Here is an 11,231-nt window from a genome sequence, read left to right as displayed (position 1 = left end):
CACAGCCACACTGAACAGGCAAGCTACGTTGGCTCTTAAGAGACGAAGGTGATGCCAAGCCAATAAAATGCAGCTATTGCCTCTTTGCTGCTCCTTTTAATGCCAGCTGCCCCTGGTGCATAAAAGCGCCTGCCGCAGCCCAGGGAGCGCAGGTCTTTGGCTCTGTCTCTTGTCAGCTTTCCTCCACTGCTCAGAAACCTCCCAGCCTCCGTCATGACCTGTGGATTCAGCGGCCGCGCCTTCAGCTGCGCCTCTGCCTGCGCGCCCGGGGCCGGCCGCTGCTGCATCACCGCCGCCCCCTACCGCGGCGTCTCCTGCTACCGCGGCCTCACTGGGGGCTTCGGCAGCCGCAGCGTCAGCGGGGGCTTCCGCGCCGGCTCCTACGGCCGCAGCTTCGGCTACCGCTCTGGCGGCGTGGCCGGGCTCAGTGCCCCCTGCATCACTACCGTGTCCGTCAATGAGAGCCTGCTCACGCCCCTCAACCTGGAGATCGACCCCAACGCCCAGTGCGTGAAGCAGGAGGAGAAGGAGCAGATCAAGAACCTCAACAGCAGGTTTGCTGCCTTCATCGACAAGGTGGGTGCCTTTGATCACACTCTTCCTGAACCCTCACCCATGTGCAGGGCTCAAACTGTGCGTTGAGGGGGAAGACAGAGGCAGGCACTTGTCTATCAAAGCTCCCAAAGGGGGGCAGTCATAGACACAGACAGACATTAAGACAAGAATGGTATCAGAAGCTCCTAGCCTGATGGTGGAGACAAACTGGAAAAATATATATATATGTATATATTTTTATATTTATATATGAAAACCCTGGTGGCATAGCGCTTAAGAGCTACTGCTGTTAACCAAAAGGTTGGCAGTTCAAATCCACCAGGTGCTTCTTGGAAACTCCATGGGGCAGTTCTACTCTGTCCTATAGGGTCTAAAAGGTCGCTGTGAGTTGGAATTGACTCCATAGCAACTGGAAGATATATATATATATATATATATATAATTAGGAGCAAACTGTAGCCTTTAGTCCTGGAAGGTAACATCCTTGACTTGAATAAGGTAAGAGAAGCGTCTTGAGCAGTGGGCCAACATTTAGGTGTTAAACGCATTTGGAGCTAACTAACTGCTCACATGGCAAGAAAGTACTCCCTATGTCAAGGTCAGGGCTAGTGAATGTGATCCTGGAAGACTATGGAATCTCATGGATCTGGATAGCAAGAGCTGTTTCTAACCACGTGGTTACTTGGCTGCTGACTGTGGAGCAGGGGCCAGCGTGATTGGTCCAAGCCACTGTACTGGGGGCTCAGGGTCCAGAAGTGAGCAAGAGACAGAATCTCCATTCTCGTGGACCTTATAGGGGGGCTGGCAGTACATGGGCTGGGTGCAGTTGAAACCACCCATAGATGTTCGTATTCAGAGGAAGTTTGCAGTTGCCTTCTCCACCAAATCCAGACAACCCCATGTGGCAGTGGGTTGAGGGGCTAGGAGAAAAGGCTCAGACTCAGAAGAAGTTCTGAGCTGGGGGAGATCTTTCAGAGCCAAACTTGGGAAAAGTCATGCTAGAGAGATGCTCACCAGGAAGGACAAAAAATAAAAACAAAAAAATAGCCGGGAACTCTGAACAGCATGAGAGACCAAGGCTAGTACAAGAAAAGACTTACCAGGCATATGACAAAGCATCTGAACGGAGGCAGTGAGCCAACCTCGAGGCAGGGTAATGGATATGAAACTTTCCTTGTGGCCCAGTAGTTTAAGATTATTAGTCATAGTGAGAGAAGAACCCCCTGTGGGGCAGACAATCAGAGTTCAAGTTCTTTGTGAGGTTGGGGCAGTCAGGTAACCTCCCCGGGCCTCCATTTCCTCATCTTTAGAAGGCTGGAGCACAGGGCATTCCTGCATTAGCATCCCAGGTGACTATTATTCTAATTGCATTGTTGTTGTAGGAGTTAAATACTTGATGCATACTTCACTTTTCAATTTTTACACTCTGCCTTTCTCAAAAGGTCAGCCTGTTCATTCTCCTGCTCTGAATAGCACCTGACTTCAGGCAGTAGCTGTTCACCATGCTGGTGCTTTCCCATACAGGTGCTTTCCCATACAAGCACTCAAGTGATCCTCATAGTAACCCTGTGAGGTGAGCATTATTCTCCCCACTTTGCAGAGGGGCAAAGTGATTTGCCCAAGGGCACATTATTAACAAGCAGCAGCTGAGTCAGGACTCAAAGGTGATTTCATGTGCTTTCCATGACACAATGTAAGTTGCTTTCTAAGAGGTTGAAGTCAGCCAATTAAGACCCAGTGTGCTTTTTTAGAGAGATGGCATAACCACTTCCAAAGAAGATTCTGGGTAGCGAGTTGGGGGCACAAGTGCTGGTGCTGGGGCCCCCTTTGCCTCTGATCCTAAAAGAAGAGATTCTCAGACTCTGCCCCTGGACGCAGGTGCGCTTCCTGGAGCAGCAGAACAAGCTGCTGGAGACCAAGTGGCAGTTCTACCAGAACCAGCGCTGTTGCCAGAGCAACCTGGAGCCACTGTTCAATGGGTACATCGAGACGCTGAGGCGGGAGGCCGAGTGTGTGGAGGCCGACAGTGGAAGACTGGCCTCTGAGCTCAACCATGTGCAGGAAGTGCTGGAGGGCTACAAGAAGAGGTGAGCGCAGGCAGGGTGGGCTCAGGAACGGGCTCAGAGTGCTCAGGTTCCCAAGCACAGGGGGGTGTAGGGTCTGTAGCTGAGGTCTCTGCCTGAGGATAGGAAGAGCCTGCATGCACTCTTTGCTGTTCCTCAAGGCACAAGGGTCGTTTGGGTGGGTGCCAGCCTTCTGGGGGGCAGGAGTTCATCTCCTTTCCCTATCAACATGTCAGGGAAATGACACTCTCTTTCCTTCTCCATCCACCAGACCCTTTTCTTTAGACCTCAAAAGAATTATTATTCCTTGGTCCCTTTGAAAGGACCCCTGGTGGCACAGTAGTTAAGCACTCGACTGCTAACTGAAAGGTTGGCAGTTGGAACCCATCAGCCCCTCCATGGGAGAAAGATGTGGCAGTCAGCTCCCGTAAAAATTATAGCCTTGAACCCTGTGGGGCAGTACTACCCTGTCCTGTAGGGTCAACACGAGTCAGGATCGACTCTCCAGAAACCGATTTGGTTTTATCTGTTTGTCTGCTTGGTCCCTTCGAGGTCAGCTCAGAGTCCTGGTCATTCTTCAGTTTACTCCTTCCCTTAGCCAACATTTGCTAAGCACCTGCCACGTGCCGCTCAGACACTGAGCTGGGCGCTGGGGATTCAGCCATCAGCATAATTCCTGTCCTTGTGAAATTTACAGTCTGCCGGAGAGGCAGACAGGCCATAGGCACAGAGAGCTTTAATTACAAAGTGTGACATAAGGTATGCAGGATGCACACTGGGTGCTCGAAAGGAATCTGGTTTCTAGTGGGTGCCAGCTTCCTTCAGCAATGCTCTCAGTCACAGACTCCCAGGCCCTCCGTGACCTTCCCCCTTTCTCTGAGCTGGCCTCCCCACAGGGCAGGAGGAAGTGGCAGGGATGATTTCTCTTGGCTGAGCCTAGAAGGGGCATGACAGAGAGGGGATTCCACTACCTACTACAAAGTGGGGATAAGAGGACGGTCAGAAGGAAGAAACATGGAAACATGGGTGAGAAAAACAGCCATCTCCTGCTCCCTAACCACACACACATACAACTTCCAGACACTGACCCTACCCTACTCCCACCCCCTACTGAAAACCTCAGAGGTGCTGAAGGGGATGGGTACTTGCAGCCTGATTTCTCCTTGATCCCGCCCCATATCTTTTGGAGGCAGGCAGATAGAGCAAGGGTAGGTCTAGGAATTGGACTTTTTTGCATGACTGTTTCATGGCCAAGGTGGAGAGCTGCTCGGACAAGGTCCTTTTCTCCCCCACCCACCTCAGGTATGAAGAAGAAGTTGTGCTTCGGGCCACTGCTGAGAATGAGTTTGTGGCTCTAAAGAAGGTGAGTGCTTAGAAGTCCAGCCCCCACCCTGGGTCCCTGAGCACCCCATCCTCTCTGCCCTGCACACTGCAGCCACATCCTCAGAGCACGATGAGGAGACCCATCTTCATGGCCCCTTGCTCACCCATACAGGAGGTGGACTGTGCCTACCTCCGCAAGTCGGACCTAGAAGCCAACGTCGAGGCCCTGACCCAGGAGATCTACTTCCTGCGGCAACTGTATGAGGAGGTGAGGGGGCCCTCAACCTCAGCGAGCACAAAGATGGCTCTAATGGGATCCTGACCCCTGCCTAGACCCCCACAGACATGAAGGAAGCCTGCTGACATGTGAACCCAGGCTCAAGGCTGGAGGGTTAGAGAGGGTAAGGAGAGGGAAGGATAAGGGAGACAGAAGGATGACTAAAAAGGTCAAAATTAGTCAGAGGCAAGAGTGTGAGCTCTCCAGGATGGCTGTGTTGTGAAACCTGCCCAACCAAGTCTTTTCCCTGAGCCAATGAGGCCAGAGAAGCGTAGGTCATCCCTAGCATCAGACAAACCTCAAATTCGCTTGTTCTGGCCCAGGATCTTCTCTGGCAGCCAACTGCCTTCCTTTATGCATAGCTCTCAAGAGTGTAGGTCCTTCAAGAGTATCCTGCAGCATGCTGGCTAGAGGGTAGCAGCCTGAATAATCCCAGAAGCAAGAATTTGGGAAGTGGTTATGTTTTCCTCTAAGAGGGATTTCTCATTTGTGCATAAAGTTACGCGATTTCATCAGGGGATTTTCTGTTCCAACCATTAGAAGTTGGCTCCAGATAAGTAAAAAGCGTTATAGCCATAGGCCAAGAGAGGCTGTGAATTAGGAAAAGTCCAGAAAAAGTTGTTGTCCTTCCTCATCCCCTACCTCCACCCCCACAGGAACTTCGCATCTTCTACTCCCAAATCTCGGACATCTCAGTTGTGGTGAAGATAGACAACAGCCGGGACCTGGACATGGGCTGCATCATTGCTGAGATCAAGGCTCAGTACGATGACATCGCCAGCCGCAGCCGGGCTGAGGCTGAGTCCTGGTACCGCAGCAAAGTGAGTGACACAGGACACCAGCCTCCTAGGCATAGCAGTGGGAGGGTACACAGTATATATCACAAAATGCTTCTTTTGACTGGGGATTCTGATACCTGAGGCAAAATTGAGGAGATCCTTCCCTAGGGCAATCACTCATCTGTCAGTTTGTCATACTGTGGTGGCATGTGTGTTGCAATGATGCAGGAGGCTATGCCGCTGGTATTTCAAATACCAGCAGAGTCACTCATGGGGGAAAAGTTTCAGTGGTGCTTCCAAAATAAGACACATTAGGAGAAAAGATCTGGCTGTCTACTTCTAAAAAAAACGGCCAGTGAAAACCTTATGAATAACAGTAGCACATTGTCTGATATAGTGCCAGAAGATGAGCCCCCCAGGTTGGAAGGCACTCAAAAAATGACTCCGGAAGAGCTGCCTCCTCAAAGTAAAGTCAGCCTTAATGACATGGACAGAGTAAAGCTTCCAGGACCTATACTTGCTGATGTGGCACAACTCACAAGGAGAAGAAACAGCTGAAAACATCCATTAATATCAGAATGTGGAATGTACGAAGTATAAATCTAGGAAAATTGGAAGTTGACAAAAATGAAATGGAATGCTCAAAGATTGATATCCTAGACATCAATAAGCTGCTATTGGTCATTTTAAATCAGATGAACATTTTGCTGGGAATGGCAAATTAAAGGGGAACAGCATCACATGCATCGTCAAAAAGAACATTTCAAGATCGATCCTGAAGTACAACGTTGTCAGTGATAGGATAATATTCATACGCCTACAAGTAAGACCAGTTAATGTGACTATTATTCAAATTTACACACCAACTACTAATGCCAAAGATGAAGAAATTGAAGATTTTCATTTCTGCAGTCTGAAATGGATCAAACATAGAGTCAAGATGCATTGATAATTACTGGTGATTAGAATGGGGAAGTTGGAAACAAAGAAGGATCAGTAGTTGGAAAATATGGCCTCTGTGACAGAAACGACATCAGAGATCACATGATAGAATTTTGCAAGACCAATGACCTTTTCTTTGGAAATACCTTTTTCAACAACATAAACAGTGACTATACACATGGAACTCACCAGATGGAATACACAGGAATCAAATCAACTACATCTGTGGAAAGAGAAGATGGAGAAACTCAGTCAGAACAAGGCCAGGGGCCAACTGTAAAACAGACCATCAATTGCTCATCTGCACGTTCAAGTTGAAGCTGAAGAAAATTAAAACAAATCCACAAGAGCCAAAGTACAACTTTGAGCGTATCCCACCTGAATTTAGAAACCATCTCAAGAATAGATTTGATGCATTGAGCATTAATGACCAAAGATCAGACTTGTTGTGGGATGACATCAAAAACATCATAGATGAAGAAAGCAAAAGGTCATTAAAAAGACAGGAAAGAAACAAAAGACCAAAATGGATGTCAGAAAAGACTCTGAAGCTTGCCATTGAACACAGAGTAGATAAAGCAAGTAGAAAAAATGATGAAGTAAAAGCTAAATCGAAGATTCCAAAGGGTTGCTTGAGAAGACAAAGTAAAGTATTATAATTAAATGTGCAAAGACCTGGAGTTAGAAAACCAGAAGGAAAGAACACTGTCAGCATTTCTCAAGCTAAAAGAACTAAAGAAAAAAAGCCAATCCTCAGGTTGCAATGCTGAAGCATTATATGGACAAAATATTGAACAACGCAGGAAGCATAAAAAAAAAAAAATGAAAGAAATACACAGAGTCACTGTACCAAAAAGAATTGGTCAATGTTCAACCATTTCAGGAGGTAGTATATGATCAAGAATGAACGGTATTGAAGGAAGAAGTCCAAGCTGTACTAACGGCATTGACAAAAAAACAAGGCTCCAGGAATTGACGGTATATCAATTGAGGTGTTTCGACAAACAGATGCAATGCTGAAAGTGCTCACTTGTCTGTGCGAAGAAATTTAGAAGACAGCTACCTGGCCAACTAACTGGAAGGGAATCATATTTGTGCCCAAAGGTGATCCAACAGAATTGGAAATTGTCAAACAATATCATTAATAATACACGCAAGTACAATTTTGCTGAAGATAATTCAAAAACAGTTACAGCAATACATTGACAGTGAACTGCCAGAAATTCAAGCCGGATTGAGAAAAGGACATGAAACTAGGAATATCATTCCTGAGGTCAGGTGGATCTTGGCTGAAAGCAGAGAACGTCAGAAAGATGTTTATCCGTGTTTTACTGACTATGCAAAAGCATTCAACTGTGCATGGACCATAACAAATTATGGGTAACATTTCAAAGAATGGAAATTCCAGAACACTTAATCGTGCTCATGAGGATCCTGTACAAAGACCAAAGAGGCAGTCGTTTGAGCAGAACAACGGGATACTGAGTGGTTTAAAATCAAAAAAGATGTGTGTCAGGGTTGTATACTTTCGCCATACTTATTCAATCTGTATGCTGAGAAAATAATCCTAGAAGACAGACTATATGAAGAAGAACGGGGCATCAGGATTGACGGAAGACTCATTAACAGCCTTCAATATGCAGATGACACAACCTTGCTTGCTGAAAGCAAAGAGGACTTGAAACACTTACTGATGAAGATCAAAGACTGCATAGCCTTCATAACGAAAACAAAAATCCTCACAACTGGACCAATAAGCAATATCATGATAAACCGGGAAAAGACTGAAGTTGTCAAGGATTTCATTTTACTTGGATCCATAATCAACACCCATGGAAACAGCAGTCAAGAGATCAAAAGACGCATTGCATTGGGCAAATCTGCTGCAAAAGACCTCTTTAAAGTGTTAAAAGACAAAGACGTCACTTGGAGAACCAAGGTGTCCCTCACCCAAGCCATGGTATTTTCAATCGCCTCATATGCCTGCAAAAGCTGAACAAGGAAGAAGGAAGGAGAATTGATGCCTTTGAATTATGGTGTTTGTGAAGAATATTGAATACTCCGTGGACTGCCAGAAGAAAGAACAAACTGTCTTGGAAGAAGTACAAACAGAATGCTTATTAGAAGTGAGGATGTTGAGAATTCATCTCACATGCTTTGGACATGTTATCAGAATGGATCAGTCCTTGGAGAAGGACATCATGCTTGGTAAAGTAGAGGGTTAGCAAAAAAGAGAAAGACTCTCAAGGAGATGGATTGACACGGTGGCTGCAACATGGGCTCAAACACAGCAGTGATTGTAGGGATGGCACAGGACTGGGCAGTGTTTCATTCTGTCATACATAGGGTGGATTTGAGTCAGAACTGACTCAATGGCACCTAACAAAACTTCCCTAGGAATGTATAAGAGTAGGGCAAGTAGCTCTTATTGGGGTGGCACAGGCAGGACTGCGGTGTGTGGTTAAGCAGACTGAGCACTGTACAACCTGCACAATCATTCCTGGTATCCTGATGAGCATCCCTGCTTTCCCACAGTGCGAGGAGATAAAGGCCACAGTGACCAGGCACGGGGAGAGCCTGCGCCGCACCAGGGAGGAGATCAATGAGCTGAACCGTGTGATCCAGAGGCTGACGGCCGAGATTGAGAATGCCAAGTGTCAGGTACGGGTCAGCCCATGCCCAAGACCAGAGAGGCTGGGGCCTCCCCACAGTCACACAGCCAGTGCGTGCACAATCCGCATCTCCCCATTCATTCTCCAGCCCATTTACATGAATAGAGTCCCTGGTTGTGGTCACTCAGGGAGACCCAAGGGATGAAGGAGAGAAGGCCCTGTTCCTGGGTTGTTTGTTCCTGGCTGGGTGGGGAAAACTGAGCAAATCCAGGAAATGGCCAGAGAGACCCAGGGACCATAACCCATCTTGTTCTCTTCTGGGCCCCCAGAATTCCAAGCTGGAGGCTGCAGTGACTCAGGCTGAGCAGCAGGGTGAGGCAGCCCTCAACGATGCCCGCTGCAAGCTGGCTGGACTGGAGGAGGCCCTGCAGAAGGCCAAGCAGGACATGGCCTGCCTGCTGAAGGAGTACCAGGAGGTGATGAACTCCAAGCTGGGCCTGGACATTGAGATCGCCACCTACAGGCGCCTGCTGGAGGGCGAGGAGCAGAGGTGGGGCCCAACCCAACTGCCCTAAGAACTCTGCTTGCATAGATCTGCCCACCTTTGATTCTTCCACATCCCAGAGAACTAGTCCCAAACTAGGCTGTTAGCCTTGTGGATCTAGGTCTCAGAAGACTGGATCTTGAGCATATTCCCCTCGTCACACAGAGGAAAAAAACAAAGTCAGCGTCACTGTGATGTCCAGAGTCCCAGAGAACCCAGGGCCCCACCGGCATTAGAACTTAGGCACCTTACCTCTCAGTTCAGAACATCCTTACTCTTCCAAGCCCTGCTTACACAAAGGCATAAATATACTCCAGAAATAACCCTGAGATGATCCTTTTCAGCACCTAGAGGAAATCTGAGGATCTCATTCTGACCTGTTTTCTCTTCCCCTTCCTCCCGTTTTCCCTACTCAGGCTGTGTGAAGGCGTTGGAGCTGTGAATGTCTGTAAGTACCTTGAGCCCTGAAAAGGAAAATTTTAGGGCGTGCGACAACAAAGATTTCCTGGTTATGAGTGTATAGAAACACTGGGAGGAGTGTTTCCAATAATCCCCCCAGTTAGGTTGGTCAGCAGCAGGAGAGACTGAGTTTAGCTTGCAGGAAGAATGGGTTGAGGGGGGAGAGGAAAGAATAACAAAATGTCACTGCAGGAAGGAACCTCAGATGTCACTCAGTACAACTCCCACCTCACACAGTTGAGGAAACCGAGGCCCAGAGAGAAGTGACTTGCACAATGTTACAAAGCAGAACCAGGTCTCCTGACTCCCAGGAGAGGGTTCCCTCTGTGCCTTCAGAACTAGACCTGAAAGTCCCTGAGTCCTTCCCTTGGGGACTAAAGGAAGGTGGATGAATGAGGTCACCAGCCAAGTCTCCTGACTCTGCTCTTATCCCTGCAGGTGTCAGCAGCTCCCGGGGCGGAGTTGTCTGCGGGGACCTCTGTGTGTCCGGCTCCCGGCCTGTGACAGGCAGTGTCTGCAGCGCCCCCTGCAGCGGGAACCTGGTAGTGAGCACTGGAATGTGCGCCCCCTGCGGCCCACTCAACACCACATGTGGAGTGGGCCCCTGCAGCCCAGGGAGGTGTTAGGTGCCCCAAGAGAGAGCCAGAGAAGCCCTTTCTGTCTGCCAGACGTGCCACTACCCCATCCCAACTGAGAACAGTGGTGCATCAGTAGCTGTTCCCCTTGTGTTCCGAGAATACACCACCCTGCTCACTCCCATCAGCCATTCCTGTCATCTTGTCCTACTAGAAAGGGGCCAGCTGCCTGGGAATGGACCCATCCCTTTCCTCATCTTGGCCTCTAGACTGTCCAGGGAGAAGGGCTTTTCTTCCATGGAAAGACCACTGCCTGACTTCTCCTGTGCCTCTCTGGCCTCTTGTCCCCTGTTTTTTCCAATAAACTGGGGAACCTGCTTTCTGTGCTGCAATGTCTTACTTTCCTGGAGTGTGTCATGTCCACCAACTGATGAACACCCCAGCCCAGTGAGATGGCCTGAAGACTAGGGTCATTCTGGCCTGTCCTTAACCTGGATACCTACAAGGCCTGTCCCCAAATAGTGCCATCCTCCCCTGGCCAGGCAATGCTAGCTGTGCTCACAGCGCTTTCCACCTGAGTAACATATGTCAGTTTGAGGTAGGTTGGGACATTTGTCTTCCAGCTGGTTCTGAAAGGAACTAGAAGGAGGCCATAGAATCTACTGGAAGGCAGTGTGTTTATCTGGTTGTCACCCCTCCCACACACATACCATTATCTTTCCTTGGCACACCTTCACTCTGCCCCTACCATCCCTACCACCACCATACATATGCACCACAGCAGCAACCACTCTCAAGGCCAACAGCCACCCTGGGATGTCAATCTGGACCCCACGCCACCCCATTCCCTCTGTTCTCCCCATGCTGCCTATCAACAAGAAGTGATGAGACCCTTGAGGCCCATGCTGGCACCCATTCTTCTCCCTTTCCCCATACACACACAGTTCTTCAGTACCTGCGACTGCCCTTCCCTGCAGCTGGGAAGAAGATCCAATCTACCCTCTTCTTGACTTCCCCACTCACTCTCCTCAGCCCCAGATAATCCAGAGCTTCAATCTCAACACAAGATGGCTCCTATGCCCCTTTCCTTGGCTCAACCACT

General features: G+C 48.7%; 1 protein-coding gene across 1 annotated transcript; it reads left to right on the top strand.

The window, feature by feature from the left end:
* The first annotated feature begins 213 nt into the window (after nucleotides 1-213).
* Nucleotides 214-10,180, top strand: LOC126075455 (keratin, type II microfibrillar, component 7C). Its single transcript, XM_049883210.1, has 9 exons — nucleotides 214-576; nucleotides 2,434-2,642; nucleotides 3,921-3,981; nucleotides 4,114-4,209; nucleotides 4,875-5,039; nucleotides 8,475-8,600; nucleotides 8,881-9,101; nucleotides 9,512-9,543; nucleotides 9,993-10,180. The coding sequence occupies exons 1-9, from the start codon at nucleotides 214-216 to the stop codon at nucleotides 10,178-10,180; spliced, it is 1,461 nt and encodes a 486-aa protein (XP_049739167.1).
* The last annotated feature ends 1,051 nt before the right edge of the window (nucleotides 10,181-11,231 follow it).

This window comes from Elephas maximus, chromosome 4, assembly GCF_024166365.1.
Source record: "Elephas maximus indicus isolate mEleMax1 chromosome 4, mEleMax1 primary haplotype, whole genome shotgun sequence".
Taxonomy (NCBI): Eukaryota; Metazoa; Chordata; class Mammalia; order Proboscidea; family Elephantidae; genus Elephas; species Elephas maximus.
This window is presented reverse-complemented; position numbering and strand designations above follow the sequence as displayed.